At 37.8% G+C, this 25124-nt stretch overlaps 1 protein-coding gene across 6 annotated transcripts in view; it reads right to left on the bottom strand.

Moving 5' to 3' along the window:
- Positions 1 to 25124, bottom strand: part of LOC5578718 (homeobox protein abdominal-A homolog) — a 126068-nt gene that overhangs the window by 3115 nt on the left and 97829 nt on the right. For 5 of the 6 annotated variants that reach the window (XR_002498761.1, XM_021838498.1, XM_021838496.1 and 2 more), the window contains 2 exons: positions 13773 to 13996; positions 225 to 536 (listed from right to left, as the gene is read on the bottom strand). Coding sequence is in view for 5 of the 6 variants with exons in the window: in XM_021838498.1 (XP_021694190.1) it covers positions 225 to 536; positions 13773 to 13996 (536 nt within the window). In the remaining variant the exon portion in view is untranslated. The remainder of the gene's footprint in view (positions 1 to 224; positions 537 to 13772; positions 13997 to 25124) is intronic. The other variant, XM_021838500.1, reaches the window with a different exon arrangement.

Below are 25124 nucleotides of genomic sequence, written 5' to 3'. Positions count from 1 at the left end.
ATTTCATGCAGAAGAGAAATTCATCAATCGCGAAACTTCAAAAGCAAGGAACTTGCTGCGACAGAATAGAACAAAGCAACAATAACGTATTCTCTTGTCGTCCATCGTAATCGTAATATAGTTTCGTTAACCGTGAAGAAACTCTCCCGGACAAGAGAACCACGCTTGAAGTGAGGGAATCCGAAAAATCCGAAAACTATGCTTTAAGAATGAACTCTACTAACGGCTTTCAGTATATCCTGATTGGTTTTATTATCCAGACCTCCCATCATGCTGAGATTCCCTCCGACGCCGACGCCGACGCCCATACTGCCGAGGCCGAGTTTCAGATCGTTCTGGGCCACTATCGACGGATGGTGCAGGTGGCTGCCGAGGCTCGAACTTCCACCACCGCCACCGCCGCCGCCGCCTCCTCCGCTGGACTGCTGGGAACCGACGATCGTCTGCTCTTGCTGCTTCTGGCTGTTGTGATGTTGCTGGGCGGATTTCAACGAGTCGTTCTTCATCTTGTCCTGCTCTTCCCGTTCGCGCCGCGCCTGGAATTACAATTGTCAACCGATGTTAGTTGGTGGTAATGGCATTGAACGATGAAAATGCTACAGTCGGTTGTTGGAGAGTGGAGTAATTTGGCATTCCCAATGACTGGCGGTGTTGTCCTAGCCAGTTAGAGGGTCGAAATCTAAGGAAATCTCTGGGTGATTTTCATCCAGTAATAATTCCAGAATTTATATGGATAAGGTACCGTGGGGCAAGTGGGTAATGGAATTCGCATAGTTGAGATTCTTCAAATTCTAGAGACTTTAAATTGAAACAAATGAGGTCGTGTATAGTTTTTAGCTTGACTCCCACCAAATATAAGCAGCATGCTGAAATTGATTTTTATGAAAAATTGAATAAAAAAATACAGAAAATGTTTTTGAAAAATGTCTTCTTACTTTTCACTTGCCCCAAAAGTGGGGCAAGTGAAAAGTTTACCGTTTTGAACAATAAATTCAAAAACAAACAGTTATATTCACAATTTCTATTAGCTTTAACATTTGTTAAGACTTCCCAATGAACAATAACATAAGTAACATGTAAACAAAGAAAATGTTATTCTTTTCACTTTAATTTTCTTCTCTTCAGTTATGTTAGTTGAAATGAATCGACAACATTATAACTGCAACATTTCCAATGTTAGTTCTTACATTATAGGACAGCATTTGCATTTCTGCTCTATAGAATTTCCACCGCTCGTTATTTGTTTTTGAGAAAGTCGGATATAACGTCGGATAACTCTTCGGGAGAAATCAAACGGAATCCTTCAATAACGTATTTAGAATCTTTTTTATGTGGATAGACCTATACCCCATTTTTATGTTTTGAACTAGCTTTACATAGACATTCCACGAGATTTCCGTGTGTTCTCTAATATTGCAACATTTCAGTCAACGTCTTCCTTTCAATTGGCTGCCCGAAGTAGACATATTAATATTGTAATGTTTGGCGACATGTTTTAGAGAAGTTCCATGATTTCTAATAGCTTTTAACGCTTGACTATAGTGTTTCTTGAATTATCAGCACGTTATGTTTTTCTATGATAATTGCGAACCATGTTTACTTATGGCTACTTGAAGAGAAAACAAAAATTCAATCTCTAATGATAAACTTTTCACTTGCCCTACCTGATAAGAAAATTGACGGTGTTTAAATTTAGTTATTTTTAGGTCTACGTCAAATTAATTCTAAAACTTTCTTTATTGCAGTTTGAAACTGTCACAGAGGACAACTAAGAAGTGATACAGGAAATTATTTTCCGCAACTTTTTTCCACTGAAAATATTAAAATAAGATTGTACGCCGCCAACTTGTTACGGAGTAACAGTTGACAGGTTAACAATTTTTCGCTCTATTATGCAATAATGGCTGAAAAATCTCAGAAATCTCTTACCTATCGTAATGTTCTCAATGGCCTCAATGGTTTACGCATGAGTTTAAAACGTTAATTCACATATTCAGTAAAATATATCAATTGTTTTCACTTACCCCATTTACCCACTTGCCCCGCGGTACCTTATTTCAAAGTGTTTGTCGAAGAACACCAAGGATTTTATCTAGGAATTTCTTCATAGAGTTCTCAAGGAGTTCTTCCAGATGGTCATTCTAGAAATTGAAGGAAAAGTCCTCAAATTATGGGTTTCAAACCACAATGAATGACGTCATGAGTTTTTAAAACGTTTTAGAAAAGATTCCTCCATTAACTACTTCAATGATTTTTTAGGAATTTTCTATGGATTTTACTTTTCTGAAATCTGGAATCAATCATGAATTTTGTCTTGAGGTATCCTCAGTGTATTTTTTTCATTTCGACTGATAATTTATGCTATGAATCATATCTAAGAGACTTCCTATGATAAATGCTCTATAACTTTCTGAAGAGAAAAATTCCATGAGAAATTTTGATATCCGGGTCAAATAATTTTACACGACCGTGTAAAATCAATCGGATCTTTTAAATGGTTCAGTCGACTTAGCGGTTCATAAAGGAAGAGCGAACTAAACCAAGCGAACAAATCCAACTGTTCACACCGTGTCGCACGGCTCGTTGTAGGGGAAGTGGTGGTAAAATGAACAGGGGTGGTAAAATGAACACCGTGACCTTTACCAAGAAAAAACAAATTTCGATGATTTTTTATCACGCACGGACTATTTAGAGCATGAATCTGAGTGTTCGAGTTGATACGTAGGTCAATTGAAGTGAACGTATCAATGAAAACTAAGATTTTAGAAAACCACATTTAAAAATTAGAACTGACGTAACTTTTGGCTAGGAAGACTTGAGGTTTATCAGTGAGGTGAATATGGTTATGGCAGCGTCCATTTATTATGTAACGCTAAAATTTGAAATTTTTGACCCCCTCCCCCCTCTCCGTAACGCTTTTTGTATGAAAAATTTCAATTTTTTGTATGAACCGTAACGCTTGAGCCTACTCCCCCCCTCCCCCTAGAGCGTTACGTAATTTGTGGATGCCGCCTATGATATGATGTCAAATCTGATACCTTTAGAATTTTTTTTGAATGGGTTACAATCATTAATGGATGTATTTTCGATGGGGCAATGAAAATTTTCAGAAATATTTGTTTTGCTCACGTTTTTTGCGTGGTGTTCATTTTACTACCAACCGCTGTTCATTTTACCCACATAGTGCAGGTAAAATGAACATTTGCATCGCTTTTTGATAGCGATGAAAATATGTGACAATTCAGCTATTTTAGTCTGAATACATGTCACTGCTATAGATTACAGTTCTATTTTTGATGCTGTGCGATAGAACTATACAAATTCCTCGTTTTTCTATCAGAAACAAGATGATTTCCTAAAGGTGTTCATTTTACCACCCCTTCCCCTACGATCTCTTGCTTCCTCATTCTTCGCACATTCTTCCCCAGAAACACACGATTCGACCGGACACGAACACGATATTCGGCCGATTTCCCCTACCCGAAACAAACGAAAGCTGCAAAATTGCCGTTCATGTGAGCAATTTCTCTCTGTATGTTTCGTTTGCCTGCTCAAGTTGGTGGAGCAAATTAGTCTGTCTATCGCGAGAGCGCTGAGAGCACGGATCAGCAGCAAATTGTACTTGTATATGTGACGTGGCGCGCAAAGCAAGGCTCGTGTCAAGCCACGGAACAATCATTCAATTGGCTTTTTGTATTTTTTTTTTGTAATATATTGTTTTATTGATTACGTTAGCCTGTTAGTCATACTGTATATCAGGTCAAGAAAACAGGTATGGGAAAAATACAGTAGTGGTTCAAACAAAACTTGAAAAGTTCATGAAACAAGATTTTTTGCACGGCTCCGTTTCGTTATGCCCACTCTAGTGCTTTGGCAGAGTCAGATGTGCTAAAGTTCATTACGGAGCTACGGAGCTCTCAAGTCCTGCACTATATCCCGGAAGCTGATTGGGAAGAGCCTAAAACTTCAAATAAACATGAACATGGAATGAACGTCGAGTGAAAACTTTGGGGATGACCTGGAGCCCACAGTGACATGAACTCTCCTTTCTTGCAAACCATTCGAAAAGCTAAACATTACATATAATTTGCAATTGGATTATTGGATCTTTGGATATCTTCCGAAAGAGGTGCACTTTGCGAAAAAGGACCACGTGATTATTGAGCTGAAATCGAATTCAGGTTAACTCCTGAGTTTATGAGTCCTCTCATAGCGTAGGGGTAACGCGCCCTAACTAGAGACCAGGGAGTCGTGAGCTCGTTTCTCACTGAAAAGACGTGTAACTTTTTCACAAATCTTCACATCAATTTGTCCATCTAAACCAATTGCAAATTATATGTAATGTTTAGCTTTTCGGTAGTTGTTAAACTTCCACTCGGCTGGTTAGCCGTAAACCACGATTCATAATTAAAAACAAGCATGTATTTTTGTTTGGTCTTATGGGCTCTGGTAGTATTTGAAAATTTGATAACCTAACTACTATTTACAAGACTAATTTAAAAAAAAATTGATAACCTAGGGGGAACGAGATCCCGGATGACCTGCTGGCCAGATTGGTGGCAACGAGCCATGAATTTATCGATCGAGTCACCAAAGCGCTCCTCTAATGTTTTTATCTCGGCCAGACGGTGGACCTCAGTTGTCCTTGTTCTCTGAGGACTGTTGAGGATCCGGAGGAACTTATTCTGAGTCCTCTGGAGCCTCAGATGGTGGGTCTCGGCGCAACTCTCCCAATGTTTGTTGCTTCTTAAAATCGAGAATACCTCTGCATATCCACAATCATCACGAGAAAGGTGTTGATTAGTGAGGGTGGAAAGAGATCTGGGAGTCAACTTTGGTCAATGAAGCGATCCATGGATATGGAGGAAAAATACGACTCTTACTCAAAACTAGTTTTGCATTTTTTTTTTCTCGCGGTGAAATGAAATTGGTAAAAGACTGCAAAATTACGTAGACATCTACAATGTCGTACTATTCAATGATTTTTATTGGTAATGAGGAAAGAGAATGAGTATACTAAAATTATATGAAGTTACAAATGAACTTTAACACTTCACTTTTTGCAAAAAAACAAAATAAAATACTAAAATCACTAAGGTGAGCAAATACCATTAAACTCTAATATGTGTTGCTTATCTTGACAGATAGGCCTATTTCGTTCTAATAATCCCTCCCAATGTTTAACCCTCTAATACCCAAATTTTTATTTTCGATTTAAGTATTATTTTTCGCTATCTAAAATCGTTCTAAACACGTTTTGGGCATTTATTTATTTTTATTCGCAAATTTTTAAATTTTGGTTTTTGATTTTATAATTTTTATTTTTGAACATCCCTAGCTTTTTTCATTTTTTCTTGAAGCCTTTTCTAGTTGTTGTTTTTTGGCAATAATAAAAATTTTAATTGTTACGGTATTTTTAAAAATATTAAATTTTTAATTTTTTTTCGGAGCGTATTTTATTTTCCGTGTAACTAACGGAAAAACAGGTTTAAAATGATGTTAATACCACCAGGCTCTTCGTTTGTGATAGGTTAATCGTAGAAAAATATAAAAGGTACGATTTTTTATATTACACGTTAAATGAAGCCCAGGCATTTGTAGGTTATATAAGAATGCAATTTTTCAAATAATTTCTAAAAATACAAAAAAGTTTCAAAAGTCATAAAAAACTTTTTTTATATGCGTGTTATGAGTCAAGGTATAAGCCAAAAATAAAATCATTTTGATTTGCGAGCTACGAAAAAATACACAAAATTCCAAAGTGTACCCCGTCTAAAGGCGGGGTTGGGTATTAGAGGGTTAATATAAAAAAGTGTAGTATTATATGAAGTACTATTTTAATACTCAGAACTATATAAACTTAAAATATATTCCAAGATATTCTTCTTGAACAACATTTAACGAATAATAATAAGCCTAGGGATGAGCATCTCAATAACTAAATGAAGAAAAGGAATTTTATCAGTTTTTCTTACATAGTTTTCATTTGAAATTTCGCTATAGACGTTCTCTGGAATTTTCTCATGAAGCTCGAACATCACCCGAACTCCTTTAGAAAATAGTTAATCAAATGTTGCACCAATAAATTCCAAAATGCCATCACAGATGCCAATCACAGTTTGTTCAGGACTTCCTTCGTGGATGGCGTTGGAAATTTATGTCAAGTTCTTCACCAGATATTTTCAATAAATTACTTTTACAAGTAGTTCAGGGATTGCTTTAGTAAATCTTTAAAAACTTAATTGAACAATTTTCCAAATGATTCCAGCAAGCGTTGGTTGGAAGAGCTGTTTAGAAATCACTTCAGGTTTTTCTATTGTTTCCTACGGAATTTAACAGAATTTTAATATATTGGGGGATTAGGGGCATAATGAACATACGAGAATACGCATACTTCATTAAAAGTTCATACACTGCATGAAATCTGTATTGCATTTGAAATGTTTGACGGTATAAGAGTTTATTGTTTGCTTCAATTGTCCCTCAAAATTTGACTTAAGGTTTTTCTCAGTTTCAAATTGGCATACAAGCAAGGCCGTGGAAGAATCTAATTTTTGAGCAAAGTATTGAATCCAAAAAGGTTCTTTTTAGTTACTTTGATTGAGGAAGAGCCCTTTGGCATATCGGAACGATTAGTGATTAGTCATTAGTCATTATATATATTGGAATCATTAAATTGTATGCAAGTGTTCATTTCGCCCCGATACCTTTTTTCCAGCCTCGCTTTTCTGACATATGATATGATTTTTATCACCATGAATGAATGTAGCACGTCGTACTAACATCAAACTTGAAAACTAGCCGGGGGTAAATTGGAAAAATTGTAATTCAATTGTCTTAAAACGAACATTTGCTTAACGTGTCCATTATGCCCCTAATTCCTTTATCTATAGACATTCCTTAAAGTATTGGGGTCCTGATAGCCATTGCTGTTAAGGGGAAGACCATGCTGAGAACCTTGAGTTCGAACTTCATCGGTGTAAGATGTTCTTGGGCTGGATTTTCTTAGAGTTTCTTCAACAAACATTTCACAGTACCCAGATAATATTTCAAAATGTCTTCGTTTCTTGTAGGAAGATTTATAAAATCCCGGAAATTCATAATTTTATCTCTTACACTATCCACTTGAAAGTTTGAAATGCCTTCATCGAGTATTGTAGCTCCTTTTCAAATCCTGCTTCCAATTCTAAAATTGTTTCATAAATTCTCCAAAAAAAAATGTAACAGTTTCTTCGTTTCTATAGGGATGCATCCAGAAGATCTTCCTGCTTTAGTTTTTAAATAAATTACTTAAAAAATCTTTCACAAATTCTATCAACAAATCCTGCAACTGCGTAAAAGATTTTTTCTTATATTTTTGCAGTACCAAATACTAAAAAATAAACAGAATTTTATTCAGTAACTTTGCCAAGTGATATTTTTTAAATGCTTATTTGCGGATTTTGCTGCATTTATCCATGTTTTTTTTTAGATTATGCTAGAAATTTTTCAATGTTCCTCTTTATTTTTTTCTGGTATTTCGTTATTTTCATTTTATTGAGGATTGTTTTTTGGCTGTGCTACTGGGCGTTGCATGCTAGTGTGATGCGTCCTTCAAAGGATAACATGACCCACTGGAAGCATTATCCTGTTGGTTTTAGTTATTCTTACAGAAATCCTTCCAGCTGTGAAGTCTCGACCAATTCGATTGCGAATTTCTTGGATAACCTCAAACTGCTCAGCACTAACCGGTAGAGCGTGTTACCAAAGTAGTCCAAAATACAAAAAAAAATCTGAAGATCCAAGCACCCATATGTTTATTACCATTTTGAGGTGTCGAGTAGAGACGGGTAAAATAAATCGGAATTGTTCAAAACAACCAAATCACTCAATTAAACATGTAAGGGATTGTTCAAATATTTCGTAATGCAACTTTAGTAGGGAAGGGGTCTTCCATTATGTTACGGTCCATACAAAAATCTAATTTAAAAGCTGTTACGTGTTGGAGGAAGGAGATCTTCAAAGAGAAAATTTTGCGTTACGTAATATTTGAATGATCTCTAATCATGTCTATTCATTAGATCAGCAGTCACAAAACGGATCAGAGAAAAAGTGACCCATACAAAGATCGAACTGATTTTTTCCCCTATGAGGCTTCTTCTTCTTCTTTCTGGCGTTACGTCCCCACTAGGACAGAGCCTGCTTCTCAGCTTAATGTTCTTTATGAGCACTTCCACAGTTATTAACTGAGAGCTTACTATGCCAATGACCATTTTTGCATGCGTATATCGTGTGGCAGGTACGATGATACTCTATGCCCTGGGAAGTCGAGAAAATTTCCAACCCGAAAAGATCCTCGACCGGTGGGATTCGAACCCACGACCCTCAGCTTGGTCTTGCTGAATAGCTGCGCGTTTACCGCTACGGCTATCTGGGCCCCCATAAGGCTATGAGGCTATGCATGCTATAAAACGTTTGACTTTTACTGTGCGCCCTGTTTTCAATTTGCCCATAAGAGAGAGAGCGAGATAGCACCAACACACGGCACACAGTAAAAGTCAAACGAACAAAAGAATTTATGGCACGTACAGAGGCTCATAGGGAACTTGCAGCCTTTGTTTAGTGTGCCCAACGGACCCCTTTGATTTTGCTGAGAAACGTTTCGCAACGTGTTTTCCGTTTCAAACCGTTACCCAGCAAAATCAAAGGGGGCCGTTGGGCACACTTTTGTTTGCTGCAAGGGCCCTCTTTCGTTCATATCTTGACTTTATTATAACTCTTGACACGTGCTCGTTTTGCGCGCCATTTCACACACACATGACCAATTCTCGCTGAAACCCGGCCGCCATCAGCACCCATCGTTAGAATTCCAATTTTATATCACTGATCACTAGTTTTAGATAAAACTTAAGGGTGGTCCTCTCAGTTTTCTCAAATTGGTGGACCCCTCGTACGCCAGCTAGCTAAACAGTTTGCGAAAAAGCCCATTTTTTTTGGTAAATATAGGGTATTTACGTGATATGTCTCATATTTCGCTTGGAACACATAGCAAACTTAGTGGCATCGTATAGAGAAAGGATATAGCTTTCATTTAAAGTTAAAAAAAAATTTGGCCGCCATCTTAAATTTTGTTAGAAAAATTGTTTTTTCACTATTAGCGCCCTTTTGAATTCTGAGATCACCATCAGAAAGCTGAGGAAAAATTGCGTAAGACAGGCTACATAAACTAGGTGAACAATGGTATTTACCCTATGAAATGAACGATTTTCTAAATCATGTTTAATTCAATGTTGTTATGCCGAAATGCAGGTGTATCATCTTGAGGTTGGGAAATATGGTGGACATCTTGGATTTAGACGCCATCTTAGTTTTTAGCAGTTGAATGATTTTTACCATCTCAATTAATTAAGTTATAAGGCCTCCGTTAAAAAAAAAATATCAGATTCTTTATTTCTTATCTAATCTCAGCTGTTCAACTGATTGTTCATTTCTATCATACACACTTAGAATAATATGCCGAATCTCGGCTTTTGGAAACCGAGATCCGCACAGCCGAGCGCTCGGCAGTCATCTCGGCTTAATAGTTTTAACTGATTAACTCGGTTTCTGTGAAAGGATTCAGCTACCGTGTTTAACCGAAAATCTCGGCATCTCACAAACAGAAATCTCAGCAAAAAGGAAAAACAATCTTTGTTGAGACACTTTTAGCCGCAGAATATTATTTAGTTTACATTGTTGTTTTTAAGCAATGTCAACTTAAGAGCTGCCCATAAATCGTAAATGGAAATGGTTAATGATGTGTCCTTAAAATTCGACTAATTATTCCATAACTACTTCCCGGCAGAAAAAGCACATAATATCCAATATTGAGCACTAAATTACATAAAAACAACAACTTTAAGCGTACTTACTGATGAGTTTGTACAATCTAACTCCTTTACGCTTCATTAATTCCAGCACTTGGTTTGTTGTAATAAATTTCCCACGATATTTGCACTACTTTTCCACGTATACACAAAACCGATGTAAATGAAAACAAGTTTGCAGATGGTAAAACAAAATGCTGAGAATTTCGGTAAACTGAGGTGGAAACCGATATATCAGCATTCAAGATAACTGAGTTCGTTGAAAACATTGTTAACGTTGGTGCTCGGCTTACATGGTTGCCGAGATACGGGTAAAAAGTAGACTCAACTGAAATTTCAGTTTCAGAAGTAGCCGAATCTCGGTTAAAATTATTTTTTAGCTGAGTTTTCAGCAAAATGTTCAGAAGCCGAGTTGACTCAGCATTTTCAAATGCCGAGCTCGCGAACAAAATTTAAGTGTGTAGGTTTTAGACCAAATAAATGACAGAATTAATGCTGTTTTGCAAATCGAAGATATGCAGGATAATCATTTATATAGCAAATAAGCGTTAATAAATCCTACTTGTTAATTTGTTTTTGAAGCTAGTTAAGCTGAGGGGCTGGCTGTGTTCCAGTAGGGACGTAATGTCAGAAAAAGAAGAACAAGAAGAAGAGTAAGTGTAACGGTAGCATTAAAATTCAACATGATGAGTGCTAACAAGGTGAGAACTAATTCTACTACTTAAAACCAAAATGGCGTTAAAATCCAAGATGGCCGCCAGATTTTTACACTCAAAATAATACTCTTATTCTTCACTAGACTCGAATAAAACACCAACGATTGAAAACTTGTTTCTTTGTTGTTCAAAACATAATGTTTGCATTGATTGCACTCGCCATGTACGTCAAAATCATAGGACATGATTTAAAAAATCGTTCATTTCATAGGGTAAATACCATTGCTCACCTAGTAGCCTATCTTACGCAATTTTTCCTCAGCTTTCTGATGGTGATCTCAGAATTCAAAACGAGCGGTGCGCTAATGGTGAAAAAACAATTTTTCTAACAAAATTCAAGATTCAAGAAATTAAAATGATCGCCAAATTTTTTTAAACTTTAAATGAAAGCTATATCCTTTCTCTATACGATGCCACTAAGTTTGCTATGTGTTCCAAGCGAAATATGAGACAAATCACGTAAAGAAATAGAATTTGAAATAGATTTATTGAAAAATGGGCTTTTCGCAAACTATTTAGCTAGCTGCTGTACGAGGGGTCCACCAATTTGAGAAAACCGAAAGGACCACCCTTAAGTTTTATCGAAAACTAGCGATCAGTGACATAAAATTGGAATTCTAACGATAAGTGCCGATGGCGGCCTGGTTTCAGCGAGAATTGCTCCTATAATAGTACTACTAAGAGAAACAACTTTTTCATTAAACTAAATAAAAGAAGAATTTGGAATTGTTTCCCCAGATATTTGATTTTTGAAGAGTCGAGTAGACATGGGCAAAATTAGAGTGTCTTTAAACAAGCGTGACGTCATTTTCCAATTTTGACAGGTCTCCTGGGGAACGCCACTCTTTTTCAAATCCACTCTGGGCAAAATGAATCGGAAACCGTTCAAAGGAATCGAATCACTCAATTGAACAAGTAAGAATTCGTTAAAAAATAACAACGCATTGGTGGGAGGAACGATGTCTTCCATAATGTTACAGTTCACTCAAAAAAATAAATTTCCCATGCAAAAGATGTTACGTCTTAAAATGAAGAAAAAAAAAAAAAGATGCGTTACGTAAAATTTGAATGGTATCTAATTTGTAGCTACACGGAAAATCACAAAGTGCAAAAAAAGTTCTCCGAACTTAAATTTGAGTAAACTGCAAGTTTAGCGTCGAATGTCGGTGGAATAAGCAAAATTTAAGTTCTTTCGAGTTTATCAAAATTTAAACTGACGACCACAACGGCGACTTTGAAAGCTAACGCTGGATAGAACTTCACATGAATTTGTCCATTTAATCCAATTGCAAAGTATATGTAATGTTTAGTTTTTCGGTAGTTGTCAGAATTATTTAGGGTCCTATTTTGTAAATCGAGCAGATTCATGTGACTCGTCTGTATTCATTGTCGATCAAAGCAAGCATGCATGCATATTTCAGATGTCACCCGTCGACTCCCATAGTAATTCAGTCACATAGAATGACAACTGTCGAAAATCTCGAGTGACAGAGCTGAGTCGAGTGATGTTTTCGGTCGACAGTGACTCTAGTCGAGTCATTTTGATCGACTCGACTTATAAAATAGACCCCTTATTTTGAATTGAGTTATTTTTTCACTGTTGTCAAAGGAAAAGTACCTTCTGAGAGCTTTATACCAGTTAACCCAAATTTGGGTTATCGCACGGTAGAGCCGAATGGAGTCAAAATAAGTCAAGGTTAGGTTGACATGTGGCTGCGTGTTTTTTTGGCGAGAGTCGGTTCATTCGATTTGCAGTCACACAACAGATCAGATAAAAAGTGACCCGTAAAAGGACGAACTGATTCTTCTCTCCTGTTCTCTTTCGTTCGTATACCGGCTTCATTATAACGCGTGACACGTGCCTTGCTTTGCGCGCCACGCCACACATGCAAGCACAATTTGCTGCTGCTCCCTGCTCTCAGCGCTCCCAGCACAAACAGACAAATTTGCCCCGCTCACTTGCAGTACGCAGGCAAACGAAAGAGAGAAAGTGTTCATCTGAACGGCAAAGCGTATACCTAGTTTTGCATCTTTCGTTCGGTTTGGGTAGGGGAAATCAGCCAAAGATCGTGTTCGTATCCGATCGAATCGTGAGTTTCTGGAGAAGAATGAGAAGGCAAAAGAACCGTTGAATCCGTTCGCTCTTACTTTACGAGCCGCTAAGCCCGCTGAGCTACTAAATCGTTCTCTAGATTCGATTCACTAAACTCGGATCGGATCCGTTCATCAGAAAGGGCCGTTTTGCCCATCTCTAGTGTCAAGACTTCGATTCATTTTCACTTTAAGGAATAGGGTATTTTGCGGCTTAGGATTCGACTATTATCAGCAATCAAAATCAAGACACCAAATTTACAGCATTTTTCTATCAAAACGCACCTATGAAAACATTTAGATGATTCTTTGTCCCATCAGCTTCCTTCTGACGAGATTTCCAAAGATGAACAAATTTGTCAGAGATGTCACCAATTTAAATTAATACGCCTCAATATACGGCTGATTTGGAGCTGCCCAGTGGCGCGTGAAGTGTCAACGGATTGCCTTATCCATTATTCAACATGAAGTGTAATAATTTCTACAGAACACCTACGCATAATCGATTGAATTTGTGCGGAACCAAATCCGTAGTATTGATATTTGACCATGCAACGAAAATCTGCTTCAAACTTAGCTTCGCTTTTAAGTTAGTCCACGAAAACTATAAAAATGGGACTTTGTACTAGCAGCAAAACCAAATCAAGCAAGACAATTTGTTTTGTAATCAGCATTCACGAGATTCCATGAATTACTAATATTGAACAGTCCTTGTTGAGTTAGTAATCATGATTGTTGTTCTGAATTCAAGTCTTTTTAATGTATTCGAATCCTCTAAGCAGAATCTCAATAGAGAAACTAGAAAGTAGATTGGAGTACCTTGTACCTTTACCTAAAGGTACAAGGTATTCCAATCTACTTTTAAGTTTTTCCCCTGAATTCAAGTGTAGTCTCGGGACTGACAATCTCCGAGCCTTTAATTATCTGCAAGGTGGTAAAGATTCAATTTCAGAAACTGTTGCCTATAAAAAGTACTTTGTACCGTGTATCCTTGAATTGTCAGAACAAACTACCCTTACATATTCATATTTAAGCTTGCAATTTCATAGAATAAATAATCAGACCAACAATTACTCCGTAATCCAAAACCTTGATGCAACCGGTAAAACCTCCAACTCACCTGTTCGTTGATCTCCTTCACCGCCCGCAGTTCCTTCTTCAGCTTCATCCGGCGATTTTGGAACCAGATTTTGATCTGCCGCTCGGTCAGACACAGGGCGTGCGCAATTTCGATCCTCCGTCGCCGGGTCAGGTAGTGGTTGAAGTGGAACTCTTTCTCCAGCTCGAGCGTCTGGAAGCGGGTGTACGTTTGCCGGCCTCGTCGACGCGGGCATCCGTTGGGACCTGGCGAAATGAGAGAAGCAGAAATGGTAAGATTTTGATGCGTTTGATGTTTTTTTTTGCGCTTTTGAAAAAAGGTGTAACGAAGAACGGAGGTGAATGAAATTACGCAAGTCAGTATCCTTACGTAATTCGTTTCAAGTAAAAGAACAGGATCTACCGCTGTGGTGAAAGTTTTCGAAACAAAGGAAAAGAAAGTTCAAGAACGGAAAGGGGTAATAAAAATCAAGAAAGTCGAGTTCTTTTGTGTTGTTTCGTTCGATGGATGTTCGTAACTCGTTTCCAGCTGAGTAACTCTTTTCTTTGTATGCAGTGCGCCTTTCCTTTGAAGCAATGTAACATCGAGTAATCTTCGCGTTTTTGGTGGTGAGCCTCACAGGGGAAGAAATGCTTCTAACGACCAGTTAATTGACTTAAGATGGCCGCTTTCACACCCTTTTCCCTAGGCTAGGCAGCGACGACGGCGCGGCGATTAGAACGCACTGATGGGCAGAGGAGGGGTCGTATGTTACAAGGAGTATTGATGATAAAATATGATAGTCGTAAATATTCGATTCCACTGCGCGCGAGAAGAAAAGAAGGGAATCAGTCGTGTTGGATAGTTCCCTCGACGCTCTGATATCGTGCAACTGCTATGGCAGGAGAAAGAGCGCTTTCACTCGGGGGTTGAGGCCAGGAGTTGGGCGGAGGCGAGGGATGATTATTTATGGGCTACGATATTAAATTCTAGAGCCATGTTGATCCTTGGCTCTGCAAGACACCGCGCTGCCGCTGCCTCTTTGCTCTGTCTGTTGCCGGTCGTGGTAAGGATTCGTAATGAAGCTATTGTCTTTTCATCAAGCATGAGCGATACGTAGCGTAGAGACTCCCCCGGAGACGGGGGCATAGTTGGATGCCTGCTGAACGCAAACTCATTAATCGGCACAGCGATTGAGAGGAACGTGAGGAATTATTTTATTCCATAAAGGATGCCGTTTGGGAAGATGGATGATGTTTAATATTGCGGCAAATGCATGGGGAAAATTCCTCTGAGTTGAAACACGAATTCAATATCAGTAAATCTTCAAGACTTGGGAGAAGCACTGTTGCATCCATCTCACCTTGGGCTTTCCTGGTGTTACCTTGGTAACTTTCAAGCTAGCTTGGATAACTCGGATTACCTTGTATATCTTCAAGAAACCCGGGCAATCGAACACGACATGCTCCACTGTTTCCTCCACACCAGCTTAATTGGGCACGCAGGAGATTCTGAGTGCTCGAACCTATGCCGTTACTGCCTATAGCAACCATTCCTGACAGAAACTGCGTCAGGTGGAAGTTCACTTCTCAATAATTTCTTTTATACCAATCTGACACATTTGGTATTAGCCGATGGGTCCATCTACCTTTAGGGGAGTTATCCCATTTCTGCTGCCAACTTCTGAGCGTTGCCTCTATACACGAATTGCGAACTCCTCTGGTACTTCTTTAGTTGAAGCATTGAACATCTTTCTTGATGATGAGCCCGATGGTCGTCATACCGGCTATGATGCACACGACCTTTTTAGAAGCCGTTCGGTATGCACTTGATGTTCTTAAGCCCATGATCTTATACGTGCTTTCCTGCTCGTTATAAGCGCTTTTGACCAGATTGGTGCCCCATACCTTAATATAATATGGAAAGCGCCACGCCTGCCAGATGATTTCGTTTGCTGGCAATTACAGCAGAGCTGTTAGACATCATTCTAGAAAGCGCCACTATAGCCGTAGATGCCCTTTTATGTACAGGCATATTCAACGTGCCTAGCGAAGCAGAGCTTGTCATCGATCATTACCTCAAGATGTCTAAGGGATCGCTTGGACTCTATGGTGCAATCACTTATCGTTAGGCTGACCATAAGCCAAGCAGATAAAAACGGGACAAATAAAAACCAAAAACAAAACAATTTTAAAAGACATAGATTATGCGATTGTGCTACTTTTCCCCGAATGGCCCGTTTCTCCGAAGCCATTTCCCAGAATGACCCGTTCCCTTGTAAAGCAATGCAGCTCAAAAAAGTGCAATAATAGTCTTTACCCGAGCAGGCGAAAAAAGCTAAGCAATATCAAATTTTGATATGGACATACAAAAATGATATTAACTTGAAAGATATAAGAGTTAAAAGATCCGAAAATAATATCTAAAATTTACTCCTGGAATACTATTAGCATACCATATTTAGCTTTTATAAGATCTCACCAATATCAGCGAGATCTTCCAGCATCACATTTAGCTATGGCTTAGAAGTTCCAGGAATAAAATTTTTTATATTGTCTTCAGATCTTTTATCTCTTATGCCAATCAAATCAATATCTCGATTTAATGGTCAGAACTTTGCTTCTGCTCGGGTAGTGAGATAGTGTTGAGTTAGAAAGATCGATAAGCTACCAAAGAAGGAGATATTTAACCCTCTGATACCCAAATTTTTATTTTCGATCAAAATATCATTTTTAGTTATCTAAAATCGTTCTAAACACGTTTTTGGCAATGATTTATTTCTATTTGTAAATCTATGAATTTTAATTTTTGAGCATTCCTATCTTTTTTCATTTTTTCGTGAAGCCTCTTCTAGTTACTGATTTTTGGCAATAATAAAAATTCAAGTTTTAAGGTACTTTTAAAAATAATAAATTTTCAATATATTTCTGAAAATATTTTTATTTTCCGTGTAACTAACGGAAAAAAAGGTTTGAAATTATTTTAATACCACCAAGCTTTTCTTCTGTTATAGGTTAATAGTAGAAAAACATAAAAAGTGCGCTTTTTTTTATTACACGTTAAATAAACCCCAGGCATTTGTAGGTTATATAAGAATACAATTTCTCAAACAATTTTCAAAATACAAAAAAAATTCAAAAGTAAAAAAAAAACTTTTCTCATATGCGTGTTATGAGTCAAGTTTCAAGCCAAAAATAAAATCTTTTTGATTTCCAAGCTACGAAAAAATACACAAAATTCCAAAGTGTACCCCGTCTAAAGGCAGGGTTGGGTATTAATCATTCTCGACTAAATACATATTGCCAAAAATACATATTGTTCACCACCTTGAAATGCGAAAGGTTATGAGTGTTAGAACTTTTCGGAGAACTGAGCTATTCGGGGAAACGGGGTTTTTGGGGAACTAGCATTCTGAGAACTGGCGTTGGGAGAACGACATTCGGGAAACCGCCATTCAAGGGAAAGTAGCAGAACCAGATTATGCACTCCCAAGCTACATGTCTGTATGATTCAATAAAAATCACTTAAAAACCTTAAAGCGCATTCTTTGATTTCCAAAAAGCAGCGTTTTCTTAAGAATTTCTAATGCTGCTCCATTTATGCTCGATTGCCACTTTAGCTATCTGGATAGCGTCCATAGTAGATTTACCTTTCCTGAATCCAAACTGGTTTTTGGACAGGTCGTTCGCACCTTCCGTATACGATACTAGCCTGCTGAGGATCTACCTTTCCAACAAATTGCCCGCCGTATCTAGTAGACAGATAGGTCTACCGTTTTGATTCATATTACGGACACTTTTTAGTCCCTAACAAAAAGTTACAAATTGTGACTTAGTGTCGTTTTAGACCCAAAAATTCAAACAACTCGCAAAAATCAGTGTGTTGACCGAATTTAGTTTTGTTGGGCTTGAAGGTATAGTTTCAGAAACCATTCCGGAGATCCGGATTCGGTCATTGTGGCCACCGGAAACCTGCTACATCTGAAAAAAGTCGACAAAAGTTTTAGCACCAAAAGTAGGCATGCGACGGCTCATTCTTGATGATATTGAATACCTGTGACTTTTCTAGTTCAATTAAAGATGAATGACCACTCTAGCTCATTGTTACCACGAAATAACCCAGTAATGGCCACCGGAGATACCCGTGTTGTGCGATATTTAGGTTTTTGTACCAAAACTAGGCATGCGACGCTTCATGATTCTGGATACCTGTGACTCTTATAGTTCAATTATTGATGAATGACCACTTTGGTTTTTCTTTACTACCCCGAAATAACCCAGGAATGGCCAGCGGAGATACTCATATTGTGAGACATTTCAGGTTTTGTTCAAAAACTAGGCATGTAGCGACCTAATCTTCATGATTTTGAATCTCTGTGAATCTTCTAGTTCAGCAGTTTTCATACCGTGCTCCGCGGAGCACTTGGTGCTCCGCGAAGACTTGGCAGGTGCTTCGTGACAGTTTTGAAAATTTATACTAATGCCTTGAAATATCTCAACATTTTGCTTCAAAATATGCTTTTAATTATACCAAACCAAACCATATCTAGAATTTTCAAAAGTATACATGTTTTAAGAACAACACAATTGATTGCGCTGAAAATTTGATCGATTAGTAGCTCGTTGGAGGCGATCAATTGAACGAATTTACATTACAGATCATTATTTATTTAATTTATTTTAACTTTAAATTCGGAAAGAGGGTAAAGCCCCTTTGAAAAGGCATAAGACCCCCTCAAAAAGGCATAAAACCTTTTTTTTATTTTCAAACAACGTTATAATAAGACTATACTAAGGCTCAAACGGCATCAATCCATGGCAGAGCCAAAATCTTCAAGGTGGACCAGGACTAAAGTTCACTTCAGATCATCAAAAAGTAAGTCAGGATAGGAAATATTTTTTTTTCAATCCTGAAATTAAAGAGAAAAAAAACCAACAGTATCATACAAAATAAGAAGCATCCTATAGAAATCTATAAAGTATTTTCATAGATGGAAGGAATTTTCTTCCTAAAATATCTCGTACAGATGAAGGGATATAGTTGTGAATTTGTTTAAAATCATTAATAAATAATTACAGATCATTATTTTGTTCACTAGATTTCTCGCATAACCTGTGATCTCGCCCTAAAAGCCATTGGTAACCGAGTATGTAGCTTGTTGTTACCGAGCAAACGAATGAATTTACTTGTTATTCAACAATGCTACGATGAAGAGAGGATCCTCCTCTATCTCACAGTGGTGATAGTTTTTATCCTGGGCCATCCATTTGCTTAGAAACAAGAAGATACACATTCGATTACCAATGGCTTTTAGGGCGAGGTCACAAGTTATGCGAGATTTGTGCTCTTGAAAATTTAGAGGTGATTTTCTTAACCTTGTAATGTTTTCAACTTTATGGTGGAGGACGAATCATAATAAAATTTGTAGTGGAACTGATATGCGACTACTTTTCATTATAGGATAATTCGACTTGGTGTTTTCTATTTTGCTTAACAAACCATGTTGTCTCATTAGTGCAGATGAAAGATCATTGGAAGATGTCTCTTTTAATTTATGATCTCGACTTTTGATAAGCAACTGTGTATCTTGTTATTGCTGAGCAAACGAATGAATGTACACGTTTTTTTTTAACAATGCTACGATGAAGAGAAGATCCACCTCTATCTCTCTGCGAGATTAGTTGAAAACTGAGCTCAACTCAATTTTGACAAAAATGCAGATGTGACTGATTTGCGATACACCTCAAATCTGTGTCAAAACCTCGATCATTATTGAAATATACCTCGGATATTTTTACGAAAACGGAAGGCTACACGCAGCGAACTGGACTATCGAAATTCATACATTTTTCCTTATGAAAGGTGGAACAATTATTGCAATGCGAGCGCTTTATGTAGCGTTCCAGTATCACTCCACATCAAGGCGTCGATAGGCGTTGGTATACGCACGGGCCTATCGATCGCAAGGTTCTTGGTTCGATTCCAGGTTGCCGCGTAAACATTTTTTGTTTTTAAATTTTGGTTTCATAAGACAAATCTATGAGAGTTGCAATACTAAAACAAACTACCAGACAAATTTTCATCCAATTTGGAGAAGATTAGGAGGTGTGTTTTTTGGCTATTTTTTACATTCAAAAAATTCTAATGAGAATTTGGAAAAACGAAAATCAAAATAAATACCACTAGTTGAACGTATTATTAGTATTTTACAACTTTTGAGAACACTGTATGCCGATTAGAGATGGTTTTGATCTCATAAAATTGATTTCTGTACATGATCAGATGGTAAGATGGTGTTCAGGCGGCGAAGACGTGCGCGAAAGCGGTTCTTCTTTTAAATGCATCGTTCTCGATAATATGGAAGAAATTTCTAAAAAAAAAGTAGCGGATAGTGCGTGTCAGTGGATATAGGAATGAATTTTCATAGTGTATAGTGAAAAATTGTAAAATTACGGTATTTTTCGAGGTGTTTGATCAATTTTGTAATGGCTTGGCCGATGTTAAGTGAAAAAAAAATCTGGGATAGTCAATGTATCGTGTTGTCGTGTGGGTGGAGTGAAGTGAGGGGTTTCTTTAATTGAAGCTTGAATGACGTTGTTTAAATGGGGTCCAATGGTGTTGAATGAATTGCTGTCAGTTGGCATATAAAGCATTTCAGAAATATTTCGTAATATGACCATATTATTCAAGTTTTATTCAAGAATTTATGTAAAATCATGTGGTCGAGTGAGCATCGAATATTCTGGAAGCAATGGGTACTTCGGATCAGTAAGTGTGTGTGCGTGAAACTTAGCGCATCAAGCATTATGTTGTCATGACAACGACGAAATGCGGTGTTAGAAGTGGAGCAACCTAAAGCTGTAGGCCGACGACATAGTAACGCGGTGCGTCAAGCGGGGCGTGAGGCGTTCATCGTGTGATTTGCATATAAGCATATATGTGACATTGTGACGCCTTGTTGAATTGCGTGGGTCGTAACTACATTACAGGATATCCGGAAGAAAATAAATGCAACATTAATATTTTGCAGTTTTAGATCTACATTTCCTACTATTAAGAGACTGTCCATTATTAACGTAACACATTTTTGTGAACATTTTCTGTATGAAAATAAAAAATAATAATTGTATGGCGCGTAAGAAATCTCAATCTTATTAAATTTTGCGTGAAGTAAACACAATAATTAATGAAATGTTTCGCGAGTGCAGTATACCATATAGTGTAAATTGGAAACCTTAAGAAAAATCAAACCATCATTGATCATCGGAGAAATCATTCATTTCATCAAGTTTTACAAATCTGCATGGGGTTTCAACTAACTTGGTGAGATTGTTCTAATTTATATTGTATTTATTTATCTTTTTATATCATATATAACTGGGTTGGGAGGGACCACCAGGGCACCCGAATGAAGCGACTTGGACAAGGAGCTTGGAACTGCCTCCTCCCTGTTGTTAACATTTCGTGGATTGAGGATGGGCTCTTCGACCCCATCTATTGGGAGTATTCTGTCAATCGAGGGCTTGATTGTACAATTGTTCGTGAAAACTTTCTTCTGGAAGGAGATTCTTTTCCCCTGCCGCGGGTTTCGTGCAAGTGTCTCTGCTTGCGGGTCCGCACATCCGTTTTTGACCATTCATACAGGAGACTGACTGCTTACGAACAACAGCACAATCTTGATCAAATCGCTTTTCAGATTATTCCAGTGCTATAGGCAGATGCCTTGCTACAATAGATGGTAAAACCAAATCATCATCATCATCATCATAAGGTAAATCTATGAATTCCAACCCGATTCCTTGTGGCGAATTTTCATAAGGGATTCTTATGTATTTCGATAGTCCATTTGCCTGAGTGTACAAATATTCTGTTGGTGAAAGTTTCCCATACAATTTGGATAGGACAGTTTTAGCTTCAAAATTGGGTTTTCTTGAATTTGCATGGAAAACAACCCTTAAATTTGAACTAATCCAATGTTCCTCGATATAATATTTTGAAACTTCTGGCTGTGAAAGTTTAGTTCAAATACTTATCCTCGTCGAAAAAAATCTGAGGTAAATGCAACGTCGATTATAATCGAAATTTTGACGCAGTGATTCAAAATTATGGATATTTCACGAGTTTCATGAGAAATATTATTATTTCCTAAAGTACTGAAGTTGTGGTTAACCCATTAATAAAGAAATATTTCGGTACTGAAACTCGCTCAGTAGTTTCAACTAACAACAAAACTCGGAAAATTTCCAAACCAAAGGAATTCTGCCGTTTTCAAGTCACGAACTTTGAAATACATGACGAAAAATCATATATCATTTTATTCGTCTTCATGCCACGAATTATTGTATATTCGACAAAAAATATATACAGTTTCATTGATATTTATAACTGTCATAGTTTTATCTTGAAATAAAAACACTATGATCAATCAAATTAAACAAATGTTTTTGATAAGGATTAAAATTTAAAAATAAAATTAAAATTAGTGAAAGATTGACCAACATAAAGTTTACTTTCCAAGTACCTTAGTAATCATAGGGTCATTTTTAGCGTGTAAGAAAAACAAATTTTTCTATGGCAGTAGTGATAAGGAACAGATGCTCCGCGCAATATTTTTATTTCAAGAAGTGCTCCGCGAGCCAAAAAGGCTGAAAACCCCTGTTCTAGTTCAATTATTGATAAATGAGCATTCTGGCTCATTGCGACCGCCGAAATAACCCAGGAATGGCCACCGGTGATATCTCTGATGTGGGACATTTCAGGTTTTTTTTTTTTTCCAAAACTAGACATGTGACGGCTCAATTTTCCTAGTTTTCTGGGCACGTGACCCATCTCACATAATAATGTATGAATGGCCAGTATAGTCTTATGCTATCACTGAAATAACCCAGGAATGACCACCTAAGAAACCCGTATCGTGGGATACATTAGTTTTTGTATCATAACAAGTCATTCGACGACTCAATCTCCCTGGTTTTTCGGGCATGTGACTCACACAATTCTCACACAATAATAAATAAATGTCCAATCAGGTCCTCTGGTTTCAAGTTGGCCGATTTCACTGCAGAATCGTTACCCGTTCTATGGTTATTGTAGTTGATTGACGCGCCCAGTCTAGCGTATTGGGAGTCGTGGGATCGGAGCTCACCAGAATGATTCCATTATTTTTCACAAATTGTGCATCACAATTTGCCTAAATTGACTTTTGTGTCTACGAACTCCAGGTTTTATTTTTGGTCATAATTAGCCAGAGTGGTCATTCATATATAATTGAACTATGAGACTACAGGTATTAACAATATTGAAAAATTGCGCCGTCGCATGCCTAGTTTTGGTACAAAAACTAAAATATTTTACAATACAGATGCCTTCGGTGGTCATTCCTGGGTTATTTCGATGGTCAAAATAAGTCAGAGTGGTCATTTATCAATAATTGAACTAGAAGAGTCACAGGTATAAAACATCATGAAGATTGAGCCGTCGCATGCCTAGTTTTGGTACAAAAACTGAAATATCTCACAATACGGGCATCTCCGGTGGACATTCCTGGATTATTTCGATGGCCCAGAAGTACCAAAGTGGCCATTTATCTATAATTGAGTTAGCAGAGCCACAGGGATGCAAAATCATGAAAATTGAGCCGTCGCATGCCTACCTTTGGTGCTAAAACTTTGTGGTCCTATATTACGGGCTCCCCGGTGGCCATTCCGGTGCTCCAAAAGAGCCAGAATATCCATTAGCCTGGGACACGGTTATATGAAAAATTTAGATTCTCGCTCCAGTCCACTTTTTGAATTCCATTTAGGTCTCATAATAACTGTGCAAAATTTCAGCTCGATCGGTGAAACTATATTTACGCGCCAGCCGTTCAGTTTGTATGGGATTTACTATGGGAAAACTTACTTTTACAAAGAAAAATCGCCAGAGATCACCCATTGACCTCTATAAAAATTCTGAACACAGATCTCGACATGTATTTCTACGATGAACAACATTGCCGAAGACCGCAAAGCAATCTGATGCTTGTGAAAAAAGTTATTAAGCATAGACTATTCGGAAATTTTGCCCGATTTTGTTATTATTGTTATTCCTTTACGTGTTAATGAACGTCGCCTTGCTAATAGGTTTTCAATGAATAACTTTTCTCACAAGTGTCGGATTGTTTCACGGTCTTCGGCAATATTCTTTATCGTAGAAATACCTATCGAGGTCTGCATTCAGAATTTTTATAGAGGTCAATGGGCGGCCTCTGGCGATTTTTCTTTGCAAAAGTAAGTTTTCCCATAGTAAATCCCATACAAACTTTGGACAGCTGGCGCGTAAATATAGTTTCACCGATCGAGCTGAAATTTTGCACAGTTATTATGGGACCTAAATGGAATCCAAAAGGTGGACTGGAGCGAGAATCTAAATTTTGTCCCACACTAATATCCATCCATTCATACGTTTGGCAAAATACATCCAAACATAAAAATCGTAACGAATTGGCACAATTCATTTGGTTTCGAGGCATACTTTTGAGTAATTTTTAGATTTTTGTCGCGAAATTCCATTTTCTGGCCCATAGTGCCCGCGCCAGTCGCCATTGATGTGTCACTTGCTGTGTGGTTCGGACCGTAATCAATTTTTATATCAGTCCATTTTCATAAGTGGGTGCACTCTCGATTAGAAATTGTTTCAATTTGCAGCCGTTTGCTCGCGCTGTGGGGCCGCGCTGTGATCGGTTGAAATATCTGGAGCGTGTGTGCTTCACTCCTTGCTCCTTGTTGCCCCCCTGTGTTGGTTTTAAACAAACTACAGCGCGCCCTGAGGGGGCGCTGGCTGGATGGAAATGAGAAGTGATAAATTACCAAACTCCACTGGATGTGGACCATATGGAAACCATCAAAAGTGTCTCGCCCCCGCCCTGCCATAGAGCAGCCCTCTCGATGGGCATTTCGTTCTCACCTGTTGGAAGTGTGAATGAAGTTTGTTTGCCACTAAACAAATCGTAAAATTGGTAGTAGGAAAAATAAACCAACGAATCCTCGTACGTAGAGAGTTTTGGGTGGATCCTAACCTCAAGAGATCAACGATGCAACGATCAATCAAAGAACTGTTGAAAATGGCCATCGTTTGGCTCGTTTCATGTGTCGCGGTTGTTGGAAATTTTATATCTTGTTCAGGATTTGCCTTGTGCCTTTTCCGGCCTGACCATCCATAAGCATGGCACATTATTGTACTAAACATACACAATATTGGTATTGTTATTGCGTTTAATGTGCGTTCCGAGCCTTATTATAACAACTTTGTATTTGCATTCTGCTCGCCACTTCTCGGATTCCACACGGAGCTTCGGAGAGATTTTCGTTGGGCGGGAGTGAAACGGTGAGATGACGAGTGTAACTGTAATTACAA

Source organism: Aedes aegypti, chromosome 1, assembly GCF_002204515.2.
Source record: "Aedes aegypti strain LVP_AGWG chromosome 1, AaegL5.0 Primary Assembly, whole genome shotgun sequence".
NCBI lineage: Eukaryota > Metazoa > Arthropoda > Insecta > Diptera > Culicidae > Aedes > Aedes aegypti.
Note: the sequence above shows the minus strand (reverse complement) of the source record. Positions and strands in the feature narration are given on the sequence as shown.